The following is a 24,135-nucleotide window of genomic DNA, read 5'->3' as shown; positions in this document are numbered from 1 at the left end:
TTAGGATAACAAGGTGAGTGGGGTGACATGCTGCTCACGGTTACTTGGCTGTTCCTACCTGTTTCCTTGGGTCCTTCCCAAACCCTGGGTGCACACAGAGCCTTTGTGTTCCCAGGATGAGTTCCTGATCCTAGGAAACAAAGCACTCTTCCAGAAGGTTTCCTACCAGGAGGCAGTGAGCACTGTGTTAGCTGTCAGAGACCCTCGCGCTGCTGCCAAAAAGCTCTGCACGCTGGCACAGAGCTATGGGTGCCGGGATAATGTTGGAGCAGTAGTGGTGGCTTTGCATATCGGAGAAGACAGCTGTACGTGTGAGCCTCCTCTCTTGACCGCAGAATCCCGAGGACCACCTGCCCCGACACCTTTACCGATCTCTGTCTCCCCTGGTGACCCAGCCACACCATCATCTAGCAGCGGCATTGCCTCAGAGTTCAACAGCGAGATGTCAGCCTCAGAAGTGGGCAGCGAGGCTGGGTCCACTGCCTCGGATGAGCACCCCTCTTCAGGACCAACAGCTCGTCCCGAGCGTCGCTGTAGTCTTCATCCTGCTGCCACCTTGTGTAACACGGGGCCGCTGGCAAGTCTGGGGCCAGGGGCGCACCCGGCTCTGTTCCAGCGCCAACCTTCCAGCGCCACTTTCTCCAGCAACCATTCAGACAATGGGCTCGACAGCGACGATGAGGCTCCTTTAGAAGGTGTCATCTCAAACGGGAGTAAGCTAGAGGTGGAGGTGGACATTCACTGCTGTGCTTTTCAGCTGCGCTCTGGACCACCCGAAAGTCCCAAGGACCTGGACGGCCGCCACGATTTGAGGGGCTCGGACTATCCCAACAGCAAAATGCGTCGGCAAAACAGTGTTGTGGTTTCTGCCACCAACGGCTGCCTACTGGCTGTATGTGGGCGAGAGATCTCGGATCTGAAGAAATCTCCGTCCACCTCCAGCCTCTTCGGGAAGAAGCTCTCCAATGGCTCGGTAGTGGCTCTGGAGGATAGCCACAACATCATTGAAGTAGCACTCGAGGCCCCTAAAAAGAAATCGGGATATTTTGCTGCACCAGCCCAGCAAGACCCAGAAGACCAGTTAATTATACCGCCTAGTCTGGAGCAGGATGTGCGGGAGCAGCTGAGAGGCCAGAGTCCTGTGGTTCCCGGGCCACCGCCTCCTTCAACACCGCCCTCAACAAGAGACCCCAACTGGGACCATCCTCACCCCACCGTCCCCGGTCTCCACCCCACCACCGTCCTGCAACAGGATGTCTATGACACGGCTCTATAGTGGGTGCAAGCGGGCCGCACCGTTGGAGCATCTCCGCATCATAGTGCCACATCTAAGAGGCTAGCACGCACTTCCTGCCTTCGAGATATTCCAGTTCTTATTTAGCACCTTCATCACGTGTGGGTCCCTGCATGTGCATTCCTGAGCTGATCTGCAGTGGCATAGCCACCTCCGAAGGGTGGAAATGGGTGCAAATGTCAGGACCGATGAAATCATGAAGATTGAGGTCTTTGATTGAGGAAATACATGGGCTATTCCTGACCAAATACCACAGCATGGAGCTAGAGTACCTCATTCATCACCATGCGCGAGTTAATTTCGACATTCGCCCTTTATATCAAAGGTCACAGGCTTAAGTAGGCTTCAATGATCACATTTGCCTTCTGGTGGAAAGATACTATCAGCTAAACTGAGACCAAAAGATGAGAAAAGTGCCTCTTGACCATGGTTGAGGTTCTGAGAGCCTTTACTGTTCTGGTGTACGTGCAGTTTTGTTCTTCTACCTTCCCATAGTGGAAACTAGTCAGTAATCTGCACTTTTGAAGTCCGTGAGGAATATTTCTGAGGGTCAAAAGGATCTCTTCCCCCATCTGACCTGCTGGTAACATCCCGCTCCATTTCATGGAAAAAGAGTACTTGTGAAAAGATGTATTGTTGAAAAAGACCAGAGCTTTCGCCACCTCCCCTGATCTCCTCACTTGTATGCATACGGGATCTCCCAGACAAAGCCATGGGGGTCTCTGGAACACTCTGCGCGATAGAAGAGTACAATGCACCCAACGTAACGTTCAAGCCCTGACAGATTTACCTGGAGAGGGAATCAGCCTAGTGATGGAGGTCAGAGTGAGATGGAGACAAAAACCTCTACTCCTTAGTACATCCAATACTCAGTGGAAGCATTGTCACACCTTTATGGCTACGGTCAATTGGGGAGCAGAAAGACCTCATAACTCTGTCTGAAATCATAACTTGAGCTGTCTCGGGTTGTACTTGAAGTTTCGAGTGTGCCATGACTACATGACAGAGCTCATACTATAAAGTCTCGAGCCATGAAAATATCATTGGGTCTTTGTAGTAGTGTGGTTTTGCTGTTCTGAGTGAGTTTGGGGATATTTTCTCATCTCATTATCAAGGAAAAAAGTGAACAGCTGACATTTTTTTTGTATGAGAGGCACAGGGCTTATGATATCACGTATTGTGCGGTGTGTGTGTGTGTGCTCTATTTTAGCCATGCATGGTACGTATAAGGAAACATGCTGGTTAGAGTTTTGTTTTATTTTAATATGGGGACCAGAGGAAAAAGAAGTATTATTGCATATGGGGTCATTTGAGTTTGTAATTGCCACAATCACAGTATCAAGGAATTCTGTGCAGTAAAACACTGTGCCTGTGGTTTGAGGAGACATCTAGTGGTGTTTATTGGAAACAACAACGTTTCTTTCAGGATTTTCCCTGCAAGTAATTTTTTGTTGTTGTTGCAATTCATTAATACATTTCAAACCTTTTAAAAATAAATATATTAATAAAGAATTAGGGAATTAAAATTAGGGAAAATCAAGTGCAAATCCCACTGTTAATTTTAAGATATTAAATTTAGTGATGTTATCTAAAACCCACTCGGTTTTATTATATTATTTATTATTTATTAGGTGCACTCTCATAATTCATTAGAAACTGTCTTTACACAGGTGTGCAAGGGAAACAATAATTAAAATGTATAAATCGCATCTGGTAAAAAAAGAAAAGAAAATGTCAGCATTGGCATGATATTAAAAAATCCAGTACTTGAATTTGATCATCCATGAAACGTTCAACTTGAAAATGAGCTCAAGTACATTTGTATGCTCAGATATTATGTTTAAGCCTTTTCATCTCGAGATTCAAAATATTCATTTTGTCAAATATTTCCATTATGGCAGACATTTTGAGTGTTTTTCTTCTTTTTTTTAAATTAATATTCTTCATGGTCAGCTGGTAAATGCTCTTTGTGCCAAATTTGCATACCGATTTGTGTTTGCTGTGAGAAAAGGCCACCATGTAACTAATCTGGATCCCGGTATTTAACATCCAAGAAGATTTTGAATCAACCTTTTACTGCCATTAACTTTTCTGCAAGCATTAGAGAGTCATTTCTGGTGTTCATTTTAATTGCCTACAGGCCTAAAACTGTAGCTCTTGTGCCAAAAGATGTAGTAGTGGTATTTGAAGGTAGGTAAGTTATTTTGAGTATTTCATCCGTCCCTCGGGTGCTAAAGAGCTGAAGCCAGTGGCGTGGATGACTCATGTTTTTTATTTTTTTTTTTTATTTAATGGTCATAAAGCAGGTTTTCCCTCAAATTTCTTTAGTGTTTATATTTCGATCCCCCTTTTTTTTTCGCGTTCAAAAATGTCAAGTACATTTTGCTGGAAATTGATACGTAGACTCCCTAAATCATTTAGAGCTGTATGCTTAAAGGTATAGCGGAGGATCTTTCCAAATTTTAGATAAGACCCGCCCTCTCCACTTTTTTAAAAGTTTGATTGATTCACCAGAATGATTGACAATTAGGAGGACCAATAGTATAGGTTACCCACCAGGAAGTAAAACATCCTCCGCTATACCTTTAAGTGCATCAATTATTGTTGTACAATCATATAAAGTAAAAGAGTTTTACACTGTATAAGCACTTTGTACATAGCTCAGAGAATCTATATAAATAGACATATTTAAGAATAGCATTTTAGCTATTTGTTGAAATGCTTATAAAATCAACACTAGGCTGTGATTTATAGCCTCTTTCGGAAAGTAGGTATTCTTTCTGTTACAACCCCTAAAATATGTCATTTCTTATGTTTGTTTGAGAGGAGAGATGAGGTTATTGAGGCACAACATGCTGATTCATACTGTGCTAAGAGGCAGAGTTCAAGCATTTGACGGCTTGCTTTGTTAGAAGGATGTAGTCTAACTCTGTTATTAGCTATAGAACCGCTTCATCCCCTGCAGTGCTTTATTCTTTTAAGGAAACAGAAATGGCAAGTAATTTTTCAAACAAATGTCATGGATACTGCAAATCATGCTGCTTATGAGCACCTTAAACCCTCTATAGCCCTACGACATGATGCATATCTGCATCATTAAAAGTGATATATGCAACAATCATACAAGTCCAATTAGATTGTCAATCTGAAATTATTAAAATGGGAAAATCCATAAATTTGTGTAAGTCTGTGGCTGTCAAGTGCAGTGCTCTGTTGATGAATAGAATATATTGTTTCTATTGTTTCTTCAGCCTAGGCAACTAAGCTAGTTGCTTTGCCACATGGACAAATGTTATATTTTAGGGTCCGTTTACACGACACCGTTTTCAACTAAAAACAGAAAACTTTTTGGACGTGTTTTTTACACAACAATGCCGTTTCGTGGGCCCGAAAACACAACCTTTTGAAAACGAGGTTTCAAAGTGCAAGTTTTTGAAAACGATACTGTTATCGTCTCCATGTAAACTACAAAAACGCGACGTCACGCACAAGTGTATTACGTGTTCAGTCTATAGGCGTGTAGTGTTTCTTTACAGTGACATCGCCGACCACTGGCAGCAGAATACAGTTTTTTTTTTTTAAGTGTTTTTCGCGGATTGTTTTGTTGTCTGATATGCGAAAAACGCAAAGGAAAAACTTTTCCGTTTTTAGTATATCGTTGTTGTGTAAGCATACCCTTAGATCCACTAAACATTTGCGATCTGTTCTCCTGGCCAAAAGATGCTGAGGTGAAACTCTTGAGTTAGCCAAATGCCGTTTTCCTATGCGTTATATTCAAATACCCATAAGGTTTATATTCATCAGTTAAATGGAAGGGCAGAGGTTATTCTTCCTATAGTTCATCCAAAAATAAAAATTCTGTAATCATTACAATACTCTCTCCCTCATCATGTCGTTACAAACCTATGCATGACTTTCTTGTTGGTAACCAAACAGTTTTGGTTACCATTGACTTCCATTGTATGGACAACAAACACTTTTCTCAAAATATCTTCTATGTTCAACAGAATAAAGAACGTCATACAAGTTTGGAACAACATTAGTAAATTACGGCATCATTTCCATTGTAGGGTGAACCGTACCTTTACAGGAAGAACACAAAGCACAGAACATCCCTGCTCACATTAAATATTGGGATTTTTTTGTTATTATATTTGAACTTTATAGGTCCAGGACATTTGGGGGTTCTAATGTTCTATTATGGAGCACGAAGTATTCTTTTTTTTTAATGTGATTAGAATGATTTGTATGCCAGTGTGTTAGCGGTGTCTTAGTTGGGCATTGCACTAGAACATTATCTCGATCATGTTTATATTCAAACTGAACATAAAAGTTAGAGAAAGCGTTTTTTTGTTTTTGTTTTTCAGGTTCAGCACATTATTGAATTCTCTTGAACTTTCTCTGATTTTATAACTCTTCTAGGAACACTCATGCAGAACAAAAGGAACATTTTAAAACACAGGCGTGATTTAGAAATTAAAAATATGATCACACAAGCAATTTTGGATGTTTTCTTTTTAAGATACTTCCTCCTATCCCAGCTGAATTACTGTATAAACAATCCATTTATAGGTTGATTCCCACATAAAGTGTAAACATTCTGGATTCTAGTGTGTGCTTTGTGCTTTTGCCTGACACGGAAACCAGTCTCAACCAATGGCGTGAGCTTGGGGGTGTGGCTATCTGTTTGTCTGACCATTGACAGAAGGGGGAGTGTTCAAGAAACTTGACTGAAACAGTGATCATATTTGCACTTGTCTTCACCTAATTCAACAATACAGTATGTTTCTGCTTTGTGACTCGACGAAACGTGCTTCATCCTCTGTATTTTCAACAAAGAAAGCATTTGTCTCAAATCAGTTTGTAAATGTGCGCAGTGTGAGAGTTTCTGTAGGTACATGAAACGTGTGATTGAGGTTTTACCCTGACAGAGACAATATTTTCTTTCCAATGCAACAACGCATCTTTATCTGGCGTATTCATTGACCTTTTTGCACATAATCATGGTTCGTTCTGGACATCCGAGATTTAAGATGAAGTTCCTGTTGTTTGACATGTGACCAAAGCTTGATCTTGTCATAATTTATGTACATTTTGTTTTTAAGAGATGCTTTAATATTTCCTCTCAATGCCAAGAAGCTGAGGTTTATTTTTGTACTTCATCGTTCATGCAAATTTATAGGTCCTCCAGTGCAGAATCTAATGGTAAACCGTCACCCATCAAGGTACTATCTTTGAAGAGACTAATTATTCATGTATTTAATGTGAGAAGCATGCCCTATATAAATGAATATAAATATATAATATAAAGAATATATTATCATGTGATTATTTGTATAAAATATTAACTTTTGTTTATAACAAAATTGTTTTAATATCTGAAGCATAATGTATATTCTATTTTTAAGTTTCTATTTTAACATGCAGTACACTGCTGAATATTTTCATTGTGTTAAATTATTTAATTGTTTTTAGTTTAGGAGACCATTCGAGTTGTTTTACTGATTTCGTAAAAGGACTAAACGCGAGCACTTTTGCTGTCTGTCAGCTAGGACTGTACTTCTTCTTGGGACTTTTAGAGTGGGTTCTGGCTCATCGTTTCATTTCAGATGCTGCTATGCTTAGTTTTGAGCAGAAAGCTGTATTTTTAATTGACTTTTCAGCCAAGTAGCAATAAAATTTTTACTGTGAAACATGCGTCTTTGATCTCACAGAAGTTCTTTATCAGATGTATTTGCACATTTGTTTTAAAATACTTTAATATTCCTTATAATAGATGCACATATAAAAAGAAAAACAAATGATTTTCAGCAGATACAAACTGTGGCACCAAAGGTAGACAATTCACCAATGAATATGCAGTATATAACGTAGAATTCATTTTGTGTAATTTAATGTAAAATATTGTTTATTTCTAATTGATTAATCTAATGATGAGTCTTTGATGATTATATGGAGGGGGGAAAAAAAAGTATGGTAACATTTTAATTAAAGCTTTTATGCATAATGCATTATAAAGGTATTCACAATGTGCATTACAATGCATTATATCTTTTCATAAATACTTGTAACCAAAGTTAAAATGCATTATAATTAGTGCTGTCAGATCGATTAATCGCATCTAACATACGTTTATGTAATACACAGACACACAAATATGTATATATACACACATTATATAAACACAAACTTAGATGCGATTAATCGTGATAATTGATTTGACTGCACTAATTATAATATTAGCAGATTCCTTGTGGCATCTGAAATTTAATAAATGCTTTAATGCATTATACTTTCTAAATGTGTGTTCAATAAACGGATAAGTATTATAATGTATATATAACTGTAGTCACAACTATTCATGAGACCATAGGTGCATTACAATGCATAATTAATGCATTAAAATGGCTTTCAGCAAATTGCTACCAAATGTTTTTTATATAAAAGTATAAAAATGTGCAAAAGTCCTTGATAATAAAATGAATCAATCAAAAAAAAAAAAAAAAAAAGCATAAAAATGAAAAAATATATATCCTTCAGATGTTGTAAAAATACTAACCAAAGCATTTACATGGGAGTGAGATCTGTGATTCCCACATTCATGAAATGGCGTAACACTCAGAGGTTGTTGTCTTCAGCCGGCCTCCGCTTCATCTTCAGCACACTTCTGAAGCCTCTGATGGCCAACACTGCACTGATGGGGAAAATAATAATCCCCAGAACACCAAACAACCCTCCGGCAATGTCTGCCCCGTTGAGATTGCATTCAAATCCTCGGTGACCTTTGCTGCTGTACATCGCTTCCCTCTCTTTACAAATGGAGTTGTTGTAGATCTCCTGCAGCTTTATGAAGTAGAAAGCGATGGCGGGAATGAAACCAAGACCTATGAGCGCATCCAACAGGGCTTCAGCCAGCAGCAGAGGGGGGAAACGGTAGGGCATGCGAAACACTCCGAGGGCCAGCAAGGCACCAGCATAAAGCATCAACGCCCCGCCGCATGCCATGCTGTAGACGTAAGGGGGCAGTTTGAGTTGGTAGAACTGGTCGTCGAGCTGCTGGACCTTCTGCGCCTCGGCTCCTGTGAATGCGTTGGCTCCTCCGTAATAGTACTGGTACAGACCGCCTAAGCTGGCGATATCCCGATACCTGCCCGAGTTACTATGGTTCACTCCGGCACAGATGACGATCAACAAGCTTAAGAAGAATTCCATGACCTGACAGATGCCTACAGGACATGAACATTTGCACATTAAAATGTATTTCATAAATACTATTTAGGGTCAATAAAGAAATGAATAGTTTAATTTAACAAATGTGACATTAAAGACATTTATAATCAGTGTTGGTTACACATTACAAGTAGGCGTTGTGTGAACGTGATGGTTATTGTGGTTCTAGACTAAATGTGAGCATTTACTCATCTCACTTGCACAAAACAGACTCAGTATTCCTCAATATGAATAAAAAAAGTGAAATTTAGCAAAACTGCAATAATTAATGTTAAATAATACATAATTGAATCATACTTTATTAACCGATGTCTTTGCTGCTGACCTTCGATGACCCAATTGAACCATAAGCAAAAATGACTGGTTAAATATAACATTTGCGTTTCTTTTTTTTGTTTTTATTGCTCAAGTAAGAGTGTTGAACTTTCTTCTCCTGAGTCGTTTCACCTTTGGTTTGAAAGGACTTTGACATTTGCCAAAAAAAATAAATAAATTGTTTTGTTATTATAAAACAAACAAGCATGCCCAGCCCAGGTGAGAAAAATTAACACAAAAAATAACTTTCTTTTAGGTAATAACGCAATATTGTTTGTAACACTGTTGTTGTTTAAAAAATAACTTTCCCCAACACTGTTTATAATGTTACAAAAGACTTATTTCAAATAAATGCTGTTCTTTTCAAGTTTCTATTCATCAAAGAATCCTGAAAAATGACCACGATTTTCACAACTGTTTTCAACATTGATAATAATAGAAAATGTTTCTTGAGCAGCAAATCAGCATATTAGAATGATTTTTGAAGGATCATGTGACATTGAAGACTGGAGTAATGATGCTGAAAATTCAGCTTTGTCTTCACAGGAATAAATAAAATTTTAGACGCGTTCAATATTACTTATTTTACTGTATTTTTGATCAAATTAATGCTGCCTTGGTGAGCATAAGAATTCTTTCAAAAACATTAAAAAAATCAACCAACCCAATGTGTAAATAAATACATACTAACATTTTAATCCATTAAAATTTTTTTTTTTTAAATCACAATTTTACACTATAATAAAAGTGACAGGCAAAAGCCCAGTATGACACTAACTGGTTAGAAAAAAACAAAACAAAGCAGGTTGAAGCAAACATAATTAGTTAAAAAATGAATTTACCTCTGCTTGTTGTAATGTATTTTAGGGTGTAAAGTGCCCCTGTATGATGATATGATTCACTGTCTTCATAGTATGAAGGTAAAGTCTCAGTGTAACTGGGCCTGTAGAAAATATTAAAACATCAGGGCAGAAAGTCACAGAACGCATGCACAGTTTTGCATGTTTCAGAACAGAACTATTTTTGTAGGTGAGAAAGAGCACATCAAAATCATTCCTTACACTCCCTGACTATGATGCCGGGTGGCCTCGTACACACGAGGGTCCCTGTGTGTGTCAGCATCTCTTTTCTCCCGGTGGCTTCGTGATCTGTCGTCTCCATCAGGAGTTCTTCTGTCCTCTCTGTATCTCCTGTCCTGTCTGTGCTCGCGTCCCCCTTCATCATTCCTGTCTCGACCAGAGTAGTCTTTGTCCCTTGTGTGATGATGCCGGTTTGATTCTGGCATTGCCTAAGAAATGAGAACCCAGCTAACAAATTTATGTTGTGGGAACAGTGATTTGCAATGTTTCTAAAATGCTGAAATGTCCAGTTTTCTTGTCATGATTAGAACGTTATTCATAACCTCACTTTTTACTTACAATAAAACATTCTCTAAACATCTATTTGTAATATTTCAAGAAGTTTAACATTCATTTAATAAGTACTAATAACATCATGAGGATGTTCTAAAATGTTCTCAGAACGTTTTCTCTTAACATTATGAGAATTTTAGGTAAATCAAGTAAAAACATCATAAAGATGTTCCAATAACGTTGTTCTAAGAACGTTTCTCTCAACATCATGAGAAGTTATTAATAATGATACATGAACGTTCTATAAATATTAGCCTATACAAAGAACGTTTTATCTTAACATTTAAATAATCTTTACAGAACATTAGTGAAAGTTGTGGGAACGTTCCCTGTTAGTAGCCTAGCCTATTTCACAAGTTACATGATGCACGTTCACGTGAATATAAAGTCCCCGGATAATGAAACCAACACACAAGACATCGGTGTTACATTATTTAACTGTTGTTGATGAGCTAGTTGTGGTGGTTTTATATATTTATTCAAGTATATCTGATCTAAAAATATTGTTCGGTTTAATCGTATTACTTCTAAAAAATAAAGTAAAGTAAACGTTTTACTTAGTCTTTCCGTATAGGGAACAAGATGGTCTAATTTCTTGAATCAAATCACCAAAATAAACCGTACTAGGTAACGAAAATCTTACATGTAACTCAGTAACAAAGCAATTAATGAACCTGGAGCCTACCTTTTACAAAAAAATGTCCGAAATAAGCAGTGATTTGTCTGAGTTTCGTTCAGTTCTCTGGTGTTATTGTTGCGGTGCTGCACACCTGTGAAACCTGTCTGACTCTCAATCCGCCCTCACAGATGCGTCATCATGACGTCACTGTGATCAACTTGAAACGGTGTGCTGAAATATGGCTCCATCTGAAATTGCATTAGGATACTATATTAGGCGAAAAAGTGAGTCTGTTGGTGATCGCTTTAGGCTAGCCTATTGGCTACTATCCGACATGGTTGACCCTCGGGTTTTGAATGGCGATTATAGTTTTAGCCTATATTTTATTAAAGCAACCGGTGCTTGAAATAGCCAATAGGCTTGATCGACTTGAACCGGCGCTGCACAGACCGATCGGTTTATGACATCGATTCAAAAGCATATGAGCCGTCGCTCTGTAATCGCTCTCGCGGTACTTTAATGTCACTCACCGATTGGTCTGTGCAGCGCCGATTCAAGTCAAACAAGCCTTATGTCTTTCATTGAGAAGGAATATGTAGTTAGTAATTTAATCGTTAACAACTCGCAAATTCAAACTAGGCTATCCTCCGGTTTCACAGACAAGGCTTACTGTAAATCTAGTCCCAGACTAAAATGCATTATTGAGCTGTTATTACTGAAAGCAACTTGCACTGACATATCTTAAAATATGTCAGTGCCACTGTTTTGTCTCAAGATGCAGACCAGTAATGTTTTTTCTATGGCACGTTAATAAAAGCGACTTAAATTCCCTAATTAAACTAAGGCCTAATCCTGGTTTAGTCTAAGCCCTGTCTTTGAAACTAGGTCTAAATGTACGTAGTCAGGGTAAAGTTTAAATACAACAGTAGCCTATCCAATAGGGAATCTATACACTGATCTCTACTAAAGATCAGTGAATCCATACAATTTTAAAATATCCAAAGGTTCTGCGCACAATATAATAATACAACAAAACTACAGTATAGATAGGCTAGATGATAATGAATATCTAATGTGTGTGTATACAGTTGTAATCGAAATGTTTCAACCCCCATTGCAAATCAGGTTTGTTGGCAACATTTAAAGACTTTTCGCTGTTTGCAATGAACAAATCAAATAAAAGTAATTGAAAACCTCAACATACATTTTTTTTCAAGTGGTTTCCCCAAATTCAACTGAAAATGCAGTCTAAAAATTATCCAACCCCCTGAATAAAATCCCTCACCAGCACAAATCTGCCAAACAGGTATTGTCTTCATCAAGGGCTTCATTAGTTTCACCAGGTGTGCTTGAGCAAGAACACATGAAATATCTGAACTGGGGTGCGTTTCCCGTACAACGGCGTAACTCGCTGCTTTACTACCATAGTACGATGCATCGTTGAAGAAATCAACTTGCTAGTCACGACTGTTTCCCGAAACCGTATTGTCGCAAATCGGTAGATCAACCACGTTGGTAAATGATGTCACGCAGGTGGTGGAGTAATAACCTCTTTTAATGAATCTGTTTGAAATTGAATTAATGCTAGATGTTTTGCTATAAATTACAGATATGGCATCTGAGGACTATCTCATATTTTTCTCTGTTATTTCTCACGTTCGCACATGCGAACTCTTCATAAATCGGTGATTTAAATCTCTTGACAAACTAAAAGATGTAAATTACATTTGTATGTATTCTGAATAAAAGATACTGATTATACTGAATGTCGGCTTGCTTATTTTGCTCAAGATAATGATTTATTGAGTCCACATGTCATGCAAACAAGAAACTATGCTTCTAACCACAGCTCGAGAGCTGTCGTTCCAACCACACAACTTTGCGATGCTGTTTGCGAATGTTCGTTAGAACTATGTTTTTGGGAAACACCGACTCATTGAACTATGCTGAACTTATAAAATATATAATACGGAACTTGCGGCCATATTTGGCTAACGATGCTTTTGGGAAACGCACCCCTGGCTATAAGCTTGTTGAGTGTCACGTTTGACTGCATGTTAGAAATATGGGAAAGTCAAAAGAATGGCCAGAAAAGTTAAGGGAAGATATCATCACCCTTCACAAACAAGGAACGGGATACAAAAAGATAGCGAAGGCACTAAATGTTCCTAGCGACACCGCTGGAAGCATAATTTGCAAGATCAAAGTTCAAGGAACAGTGGTTCCACTAATTGTACGGGGCAGAAAAAGGAAGCTATCAACAGCTGCAACCAGATTTCTGAGAAGGCTCAGAAAAACCCTTGATTGACTGCAAAAGAACAGGCCATCAGGTTTCAGCTTGCACAGTAAGGCACGTAATAAACACATGCCAGAACTCCAAGACGTACACCACTACTGACCCAAAAGCACAAGAAAAGTGCTCAAAATCATATAAATAAGCCACAGAAGTTGTGGGATTCTGGTCTGTGGAGCAATTAACAAAAACTGGAACTTTTCGCGCCCTATGGATAAGCGGTATGTCTGGAGGAAGGCACCATAGGCTCGGTGATGCTCTGGGGCTGCTTTGTATCCTCTGGAACTTGAAACCTGCAGCGTGTGGAAGGCAAGATGGATTCATTGAAGTATCCGGAAACCCTATGAGAAAACGTCATGCCGTCAGTGAGGAAGCTGAAGCTTGGGCGTCATTGGACCTTCCATTCTACAGTGGCCATCAGTCACCTGACTTGAAGCTCATAGAAAATCTCTGGTGGGATTTGAAGAAGGCGGTTGCAGCACGTAAACCCAAGAATATTACTGACCTGGTGGCCATTGCTCATGAGGAACGGGCTCAGATTCCTCAGAAACGCTGCCAGAAGCTGGTGTCTGGTTATACATCTCGTTTGCAGCTGGTCATAACAGCAAAAGTGTGTTCTAAATACTTAAGATGCTTGCCATGAAGGGTTTGAATAATTTTGAGACTGCAAAAGTCATTCAAAGTTGCATTTTCAGTTGAATTTGGGAAAACCACTTGAAACATTTTTTGCGCTGAGCTATTTCAATTACTATTAATATTACTATTATTATGTATTTAGCTTTATCTTCAAAGAAGAGTGTGAAAGCGAGCACATCTTTTTCTGTTCACCAACACAGCTGTTCAGTCATGACCTCATTTATGCCAACCTGGAAGAGTTGTGTTGTTTAATTTAATGAGTTGAACAAATGGTGCTAAGCCTTTTAATTTTCTGTAAATAATTTCTTAAATCCCAGCTGGACAACCCCAGAGCCCTTAAAAACCTCACTGTGTCATCTTTATGATATTTTCTTAACTTTTTAATATTTATATTTGTAAAATGTATTCTTCTTTCTTCTTTATTATGTATGCTTTTATCATAAATAAAAAAAAAGAAGAAAAAACATTATACAAATAGTAATGGGATGTCAGATTATTTTCAGTAAAATTGTTCTGACAGTTCGTTTCAATCAACCGATTAAACACACACACACACACACACACACACACACACACACACACACACACACACACACACACACACACACACACACACACACACACACACACACACACACACACACACACACACACACACACACACACACACACACACACACACACACACACACACACACACACACACACACACACACACACACACACACACACACACACACACACACACACACACACAGATTCAAAACGATTCACCATTTGTTTACATCATCACTAAATTATGTCACTATATAATACTAATATGCCAGGTCTGGCAGATGAAAATAAACACTCAATAATGGTTCAAACCTTCATTTATTTTCCTGAAAGATAAATGACATACCTTATGCTGAAAGATAAATGACATACCTTAGAGTGAGTTTTGAAGCCACTGTGTTAGTTAAATCTGTAAGTTGCTAACCAAGTACATAAGAACACCTGTTGTCCAGTTAATCATGCATGTAAACTTACATTCTTGTGGTAGATGTAGTCCTCATGTACAAAATTGTTAGCAACATATTAACCACAGACCTTATTTTATTAATGTCAAAAACAACCAAGATTTTAGGACTACAAACTAAACAGCTTCATTCTCAGTAACTCGTATGCTCTTACTGTGTGAAACCATGGGTATTGACAGTAAAGACTCTTTTGGTTGGTTTTTTTGTATAATGGCCTTTAGCGATTTAATGTTTTTTTTGTTTTTTTTAATTGTAAAAAAAATTGTAAATGAATAAATAAAAATTATATTAAAAATATATTTTTTATAAATAAGAAAACCAGATTTTTATAAAAAAAACAAGATGGCATTTAATTTGCAATCAACTTACTCAACAATATAACAAGGGCTTAGATACAAATATAAATTAAAAAGATTTATTTTATAAATAAAAATATAAAAAAAACTAAATATTAAAATAATTAACAAAATATTATAATATAGTTATCAATAAGTCCAGAACCCCCCATATTTCCCATATTTAATATAAAAATGCTTACAGTTTTATTTTTATTTTTTATTATGTACCAAGCAGTAAGCAGACATAAACAGATAGAACCTCTACAGGAATGAAATTACATCAAATATATGTAAAGTTTCACAAACAAAATAAGAAAAAGAGAGAAAAAAAATACAAATAAAATAACACAAATAAACACATACAGAAACATTATGCATCAGTGGCATTACCAAATAAATCCTCATAATATTTCAAGAATCTGTTACTTTTCTTGTTTTTAATGAACCTAAGAGATTTGAGAAATGCATCATTAAAGAAATGTGGAAAAGTAGGCTGAGATTCTAATTCATTTAAGTATTAGCTGTACCTTTATAGAAATATATTATATATATAAAAAAATGGTTACAGTAAACTAGTGCAAGTTTGAATTTGTACGTCATTTTGGCGCGCCCACCCTCCAGGTTGGACGTCAACGCGCGGCGCACGCACACGAGCTCGTTGAGAAGGGTGCGCGCGCGAGCGAGCCACTGGCAGCACACACACAGGCGCGAGATAAAGATGGCGGCGACGGTGGGGGAAACGGCGTGATATGCTGGAGTAGTGGCACTGAACCTGAGTAAAACCTCTGAATGACAAACCATAGCAAAATGGAAACCATGTCACAGTAGGCGTTTATTGGTAATACCAAGTACTACAAACTCACCTCACCCCTTTTCCCCCCGAGAGAACATTCATCTTGTGATTGTGGAGAAATCTCACCGGGAGCATGGCCTCGCACAGTAACCAGGTAGGAAAACACTTCTGAAACGTACAACAAAATGTTGCATTTTAGATCATAATATCATTCAGAGTGGGTGTTTTGTCCTGTGCTGCACTTTCTGTCGGAGTGTGAGGTGTGCGCGCGCGAGCTCATTGAATCAGCAGCATGGCTGCAGGCCTCACGCGCTTATTCAGAACCACTCACTTTCTGTCAGCTAGCTCACACTCAGGCGAGCTCCACAAGCACGCTTTACGAACGATATTAAGCTGTCACGAGGGCCGCGTGTATGGCTTTGCGCTGAGTGTGAGGTTTTCGGCCATGAGTTTGTGTGTGGCCCACTCGCTCGCGCTGCTGCAGCGGCCTGGCCACGCGCGCGTGCTCATTTAATAACGGTCATTAGCCGACGAACGTTTTCCCTCACTGTGAACATACCGCGCTTATGGCGACATTTCTGTCGGATATTGCATGTCTATCACACTCCACTAAATACAGTAAGAGGGTATGAATCGCTTCCATTAAGTGTCTTGAGTTAAAGCAAGTTGAAATAGTCGTGTCGTGTGGCTAATGTAGTGAAATAGGCCTGTTGATTGGGGGCGGTATCGCTTCCTGTCTTCAACCTCATTCATACTCTTGCGTTTGAATTTTTCGTTTGTTTATTGAGCACATGGCATCCATTACATTTTCGATGACAGCTCGTCAACATTATACTGTATTTCCATGCGCTTCAGACTGGTTTTGAAGTCAGCTAACTTTAAACGAGGCACGATGTAGATGCTACATCATTGTAGCTTAACTGTTAGCCACATGGTGAACGATACTGTGTTGTCCTTAATGTAAAGTCCTGCATATTAAAATGCATCCCAATTGTGTGTAATGTTCTGAATCGGGCTGTCATATGTATATAACAATGTGCGATCTTCAAGTTTGCCACTTTCATAAAGTTGGATGGCTTGTAGCGCTACATTGTATTGGGTTGAAATATGGTCGGTTTCTTAAATGTCAAGTTATGGGTATTTTTGGTTAATGGATTATGCTTGTGTTGTAATAGACAATATAGATGCATAAAGCACGAGGTCCTGTCAAAGTGTTTTGCTTAGTCAGGCTTCCTGTCAGTATTCATGTAAACATGAAGGATCTTGTTATTTTCTATTTTACTTTGGCATATTCATAGTTCTGTATAATTCTAATGTTACATTTTGTTATTCACATGTATTCTGTTACAGCGATGTTCATAGCAAAGTTGTTTTTTGCTAAGTATATTCACTAGTGGTCGGCTGATATTTGGCCATTTTTGGGGGAATTAAAGCAAAAAAGTCTTGTTTTGACAGTATCTGGACTTTTTTTTTTTTGTACAGATGTCAGACTTACCATTCTTCGTCTTCATTAATTTACTTGAACAGTTCTAATTAATTAGACAAAACTGTTCAAGTAAAAATCACTCACAGCTCTTGAATGGAAAACATTCAGATACTCTTAAATACTGAAAGCACTCTGTTAATTGCTTGTAATGTGTGTCTGTTCCTTTTTATTGTTTACTACTGTTTGCTGTTTACTAGGCTACATGTTTTGAAGCTATATTAGTTTAAAATTCTTAACAAAATTGTTTTAATTTATATTTTTAATTTGTAAAAAGTACTTAAAATGACATGTGTAATACTAATAATCATAATAATAATAAAAGTTAAAGGGATATTTCACCGATTAGCATTAAGCTTTGTATCAGTAGAAACCCGGTAGTATTTTCGAATGACTGTGCTTCCCTCCCTCATGTCCCCCTGAGACGAGAGATTTCTGTATTGTGTGTCTGGGAAAAAAAACCCTCAGATGACGCAAAAATCGTCATTTTGCGTCATCGGAGGCTTTTTTTGTCCAGAGGCGAGAGACTACAGCCAGTAGGAGGAGCTAGTTCTGCATGTTTTCAACCCGCACATAGGGGGATCTCACGATAAAACGCCGTCTTTTCAGTTTCGAGTCGACCAGTAGCCTAGTTGTATAATTTCTTCCGATACTGCCCTCTGTAACCGGTAGGCGTGGCTTGGGAGTGGCCTCATAGGGCAGCGAACAAGTGCATTCTGGGAGTTGTTGTCTTTCATCCACATGAGGCAAAATACATTTTCTGGCTTTTCTCAGTCTAGAAGGCACCAACTTCTAAAATAATTTCACATTTCTACTACATAAATGACCCAATTTAAATACACATTCATTTTTCCAGCGGTGAAATATCCCTTTAAAGTCGGCATGAAATCAAATTTGACAAATCTTCTTTTTATATGTAATATTGTAGTGTTTATTATAAATGATTTATCTGTGCACTTCATTATTTTTTTTAAATTTACCTTATAATCTTTAATCAAATACATTACCCTTCCCTCCCCCCTCGAAACGACCTCTCTTCTCTTTCGGTCACGTGCCATGGCGAAAGGGTGCGGTCAGAGCCGATGAGGGTGCGGCGATCGGTGTCTGTCTCGTTTTGAGTCAAGTCAAGTTATCAGTCAAGTTCACCCTTGAGAGCATCTCGACGTGTCTGAATGGTAGGCTATCTATCTTATCTAAATCTAGTTATTTACTTATCGGACACGTCGAGATGCTCTCGATGGTGAACTTGACTGATAACTTGACTTGACTCATCTTGGTTCGCGGGAGGCTCATATAAATATGGGCTGATTCCTGCCTGAAAATGTAGCTGCTCGTCCTCGTTCTCGTCACCGGGCTCCTCAATAAAAAAATACTTCATGGGAGGGTAACGGTGGGGAGTCCGGTGGAGAGAAATCCTCCACAACTGAATGTAAACTGGCATTCAAATCTGCCTCCATTTTGTTTGCAACGCCCAACCTCCAACGATCCAATCAATTCCCGAAGGACGAAATCAAGCCCCGCCCTAAATTTTTTTTCTAATTTCAGAAGCCGTTTCACTCGGATATACGTCACAACAAGGAAAAAAATGACAATCTCAACTTCCGTTTCATGCCGACTTTAATATTTTCAAGACTGTAAATTAAATATGAAAAAAAAAGTTGATCAAGATTAGTTTTGGAATCGGATCGTGACTCCCGGAATCGGATCGGATATCCCAAGCGGATATGGCAGTTCATAACATAGCAAGCATTCGCCATTCTAATGTGTTTTTCAGCAGTATACTGTAAACTGTAATGTCTACCTCCACTACTACTCTGTCTCTACTGTATTGTCTGTGTCCTTAGGTCCCAGAATGCATTGCACTGCTGATGTCATGTTCCCATTCTCTATAAGGTCATCTCGTGTCAACTCAGAGGTCCATGGCTCAAATTTTTAATTTTGTTAATCTCTTTTCTGGTGAAAAACATAAATGAAGAAAGCCAAAGAAATAAAATGTCTTGGATGTTTATTGAAACATGGCAAAAGAAAAGTTTGCTAAGAACCAGAATGTAAAATCATATTAAGATATCTTTAATACTTCTTGAGTTACAGGCGCGCAAACTTGAGGGAAAAATATTTATGGTACTCGGACAGGAATGTTCTGTGCAGTTGTTTTGATAGAGGGACAAAAGATGCATTTCTAGTTTCAACATTATTTGTTCTTTAGACATTCCTCTTTAAAGGAAGAAGTTTCAGCTATGTGGAATGTGACCCATCTTTTGGCCTTTTGACATTCAATATTTTGGCATCACTATTTGTTTGTCATTCACCTGAAAAAATGTGAACAAAATAAAACAATTTGAGCTGGGGAAGTTTCTGAAATTTGGTTGATTTCTGACCCTGGACCACAAAACTAGTCACATGGGTACATTTTTTTTAAACTGAGATTTATACATCATCTGAAAGCTGAATAATTAAGCTTTCCATAGATGTATTGTTTGTCAGGATAGGACAATATTTGGCTGTGATACAAAATCTGGAATCTGAGGGTGCTAAAAAATTGAAGCATTGAGAAAATCGCCTTTAAAGTTGTTTTTTAATGTTCGTGATTGTGCTGCATCCACTCACAAAAATGTGTTTTATATATTTACGGTAGGAAATTTACAAAATATCTTCATGGAACATGATCTTTGCTTAATATCCTAATGATTTTTGATAATTTTTAACAATACAATGGTATTGTTGGCTATTGCCACAAATATACCCGTGCGACTTATGACATGGAATGGCCCTATACTGTAGCAATACTTCAGCAAGTATACATTTTAGGGATGGGGCCGATCCGATCCAGTATCGGTATCGGGACCGATACCAGCGTAATTCACGTATCGGATTTTCCCGATCCAACCTGCGGAGATATCCGATATCCTTGAGTCATGTCTGCGCTTTAACGTTGTCTGCTGAAATGACTCCAAAAGTGATTCCCGCCGGCTAGTCTGCTAGCTGGCTGCAAACTGCGGAATGGATTTCCTGAACGGAGGCGCGGCTCAATGAGACACAGAGTTATGAGACACGCCACCGCTCAGGAAATCCATTCCGCAGTTTGCGGCCGCTGTGTGGAAATTTTTCACACTGGATACACTGCAGAGCAAGACAGCAAAATGCAATGTTTGCAAAGCCGTAATTCAGAGCTCGTTGAAGCTCCCTCGCGTCGTACAACACAACGAATGCAATCAAACATTTAAAAAAGCACCACGTTACTGTGCGTTCACACCAAACGCGAATAGCGCGTCAAATTCGCGTCTGCCGCGTCTAGTTGGACGCTTGAATATTTTGAATCCATTCGCGCGCCCAGAGCGAAATTGACGCTCGTAAAAAGCAAAAGTTTGAAGCGAAATTGACGCGCGTCTGAGGCGAAATCCGCTTGTCTGTTTGCACATGGCTGATGTTGATCGAGCATTCATCAAGAGAGTTACAGCATCGGAGCGAGGATCACCCTTTAGATAGTGTGTGTGTGTAAGATGTTTACACTTGCACTTTTCTTATATTTCAAGACTCAAGTATTTGACATTTTGGGAATGTAATAAATATTGACATGACCTACAGTTGCATATTTGTTTTCAGAAATGGATTTTTCCTGTTAACAGGATTTACTGTTTTTCTGACTTCCTTTTCTGACCTTATACTTACCACACATGCATAAATATGTAGGCCTACATATCATACTTGCCTGTTGAGAGGAGTTTATTTCAGCATCATATAAAATAAACAATAATGATAATAATAATATTAAAGCAAACACAGCTCTGGTATCGGAATAGTATCGGTATCGGCCGATATCCAAATTCAGGTATCGGGATCGGATCGGAAGTGAAAAAATGTGGATCGGTGCATCCCTAATACATTTACATAATTTGTCTTAGTATTTAATAAATATTTACTACCTAGAACCTCACTTTAGTGAATCCAATCCAGCAATTAGATCTGGAGTGTGTATTTGTAGCCTGTATAAAATGCATGGCAGTTTGTCCTTGTAAATTGGATCTGGGCATGATTTGCCGCTATGTCAAATTAACATGCAATGTGTGGTGTTTGTAAAATTAGCGTTATTTAGTCTTTATTCAAGAGAATGATTCCCAATTCGCATGGGCAATTTTCTTTTTTAAATTTGTGCAATAGCTACTATTATAGGATTACAGAATTAAGTTGTTTAAGTGTTTATCATGCTCATATTTCTTATTGACTCATTTAAGTTATTTATAATTTAGTAAATGTGTCAAATTTAATTGCTGCATGTTGTCTAAATTAAATGCTGTGAGGTATATTGGCTTTATATCAGCCATCGGCCACCCCTGCTCTCTGAGATCTCGCCATCAACCAATTCCCATATCGTTTTACCACTAATATGCACCACTGCAGTATTTTTAACCAGACTGGTTTATGTCGCCTAACTGTAACTGTAACAAATGTCAAACAGAAGTTGTTAACTGTGATTTAGAATAAATTTACAGTCTTGTTGGAATCCCACATCACGTAAACAATAGTTTCCAACTTACTCAAGTCCATGCTTGACATGCATACAGCTCGCTAGCCTCAGATTCCCTTGGCATTGGCCTCACTTTCAGCCGTTACAAAGCTTGGTGAGCCGATGTGTCTGTTAATGTTCAGTGACAGACTATGCAAAACACTGTCAACAAGGATTGGGCCATGTTGTATTGAATATGTGAGGAGAATTTGAAGGCTATTCCTAGAATGAAAGAAACACCTGAAAATAGAAGTTGGATGTATTGCATTTATGGGTGGGGCAGTTCATGATGTGCCAAGTTTAGAGCATATCCCTCAGTTGTAGCCTGTTATAGATGAAAATGAAAATGCAGGCAGCTGATGGGCACTCTCCAAGTATGATGACATCTGCTTTAGAAGTTCAGTGAGCTGGCATCTGGGATGATGGCACCCCAGTTGAAATGCCATGGCTGAACATGTGGCTGGGAGCACAAAAGTAAAACTTTGATAATCTCCTGCTGTATACAGGTATATATGCTGCGCAGGTATATTTAGTGAATATTTTTTTGATCAATTAACTAGTGGAAAATCTTGCCTCGTTTTATACGTTTCTAGGGCTAAACAATTCTGAAAAATCTTTTTTATTTTATTTTTTAATAAATCTCTTTATCTTCTGTATTATTCAACAGACAAGAAATAAATTATATAGTAGGAGTATAGTAGGAGTGGCAGTCTTTAGGCACCTCACGATCCGATTACAATTCTGGTAGTCGCAATCCTATTCTGAACAATAACGATTCTTGATTACTTTTTTATTTTTTTATTATTTTTTTTATTAATAAAACCTAAAATAACTACATAACTTTTAACTAATTAATGCCTATAACTTTAATTACATATGTTTTTTTTTTTTTAAATAATTACACATTTAAATTTCTTATTAAAACTATTGCATGTTAAGAAATTTTAAATAGCCTATATAAACTAATATAGCTTCAAAACATAAAAGCAAGTAAATAATAAAGTGGAACAAAAAAACATTACAAGCATTAAACAAAGAGTGCTTTCAGTATCGGAAAGTTTTCAAGAGCCGTGAGTGTTTTTTCTCTTTCTCATCTTTACTGTTGTTTTATTATTACTGATGACATCATAGACAGTGGGAGATCCGATAAGCTGCGTTCACACTAATGCACAGATCTCTTGTGAAATATAAGATGTGGTTTTTCCTGTCTGTTTAATCCCTTAAGACATAACTGACTTTGTTTGCTTTTAATGATGCGAAATTAATGTATTTTGAGACGCACGTATAATTAACCACTTACTGAGTCACGCACAGCCGCATGCGTGAGGACTTCACAAAGCGCATGTCAGCATTTGAAATTGAAAGCAACCCTCTGTCAGTGAGTTTCATATTTTTAATATATAAAGCCCACTGCATTCCAAACGACAAATGATGCTTTCGTAGAGCATTTGTGAGGAAAACACCGGCGGGCAAGACCACACACTGGCAAGCGTAACAACAAGCAAAGTGCGCATTTCTCCAAGCGCATATCCTGTGAAATGAAGCCCGCGAATGTCCTTGTAATTCACTTCAGCCTTCAGTCCTACATGTGTGCGAATTAAAATGTACTTGGGAGCATGTGTGCGAATAAAACAATTTTTTTTGTTTCTTAATTGTTTTTTTTTTTTTTTTTTCAAGATTTCTTAACCCCTTAAACCCTAAGCGTCCCGCCGGCGGGACGCCACCCCATGAAAAATATTCATAATCAAATTACTAAGCAACCACTGAATGGAACAACACAAAATAGGTATCATTTTAAAGCTTAGAATCTCAGCTTTTTAATGCATCTAATTACTTCGATCAACTTCTAATGATTGCAGAGTTATTCCACTAAATACGAGTGTACCCGCCGCAGGCGCCACCTAGCTGCAAAATTAATAATCATAATTTTTTTTCAAAAATATTACCTGGATCAACTTAAAATAGATGTCATTTGAAAGCTTAGAGTCTGAAATTTACAATGAATGTAGCCAATTTGATAAACTCCAATGTAGTGCTGAGTTATTTGCTGATAAATAGAAAAAAAATGTTTTCATAATTTATAAACTACTTTTTTGTACCACATACTGCAATATGTCAAAAACATCATACAGCTCAGATAGTCCTGTGTCATATGTCATTTGAAAGGTCTCAATGAGTAGAATACAACAAGCATAATTG

General features: G+C 38.1%; 3 protein-coding genes across 6 annotated transcripts in view; 2 read left to right on the top strand and 1 right to left on the bottom strand.

Annotated features, from left to right (window-relative positions):
- Positions 1–6,991, top strand: part of phlpp2 (PH domain and leucine rich repeat protein phosphatase 2) — a 72,222-nt gene extending 65,231 nt beyond the window's left edge. Inside the window, exon 19 of the mRNA XM_082161300.1 lies at positions 5–6,991. Coding sequence (XP_082017426.1) covers positions 5–1,276 — 1,272 coding nt within the window. The 3' untranslated portion in view covers positions 1,277–6,991. The remainder of the gene's footprint in view (positions 1–4) is intronic.
- Positions 6,992–7,035: 44 nt separating this feature from the next.
- Positions 7,036–11,087, bottom strand: marveld3 (MARVEL domain containing 3). 2 transcript variants are annotated; one of them, XM_082161333.1, is made up of 4 exons: positions 10,937–11,087; positions 9,901–10,127; positions 9,682–9,782; positions 7,036–8,520 (listed from the first exon to the last, which is right to left on the bottom strand). In XM_082161333.1, exons 2-4 carry the CDS (start codon positions 10,122–10,124, stop codon positions 7,913–7,915), a joined length of 933 nt encoding a protein of 310 aa, XP_082017459.1. In that variant the 5' UTR covers positions 10,125–10,127; positions 10,937–11,087; the 3' UTR covers positions 7,036–7,912. The 2 variants fall into 2 exon arrangements, with proteins under 2 accessions (XP_082017459.1, XP_082017460.1); XM_082161334.1 differs by having other exon boundaries at positions 9,901–10,146; positions 10,937–11,065.
- A 4,736-nt stretch (positions 11,088–15,823) lies between these two features.
- The window catches only part of usp10 (ubiquitin specific peptidase 10), a 45,604-nt gene continuing 37,292 nt past the window's right edge, over positions 15,824–24,135 (top strand). For 2 of the 3 annotated variants that reach the window (XM_082161306.1, XM_082161304.1), the window contains exon 1: positions 15,824–16,103. In XM_082161306.1, coding sequence (XP_082017432.1) covers positions 16,083–16,103 — 21 coding nt within the window. In that variant the 5' untranslated portion in view covers positions 15,824–16,082. The remainder of the gene's footprint in view (positions 16,104–24,135) is intronic. The other variant, XM_082161305.1, reaches the window with a different exon arrangement.

This window comes from Leuciscus leuciscus (assembly GCF_965113295.1).
Source record: "Leuciscus leuciscus genome assembly, chromosome: 2".
Classification (NCBI taxonomy): Eukaryota; Metazoa; Chordata; class Actinopteri; order Cypriniformes; family Leuciscidae; genus Leuciscus; species Leuciscus leuciscus.
Note: the sequence above shows the minus strand (reverse complement) of the source record. Positions and strands in the feature narration are given on the sequence as shown.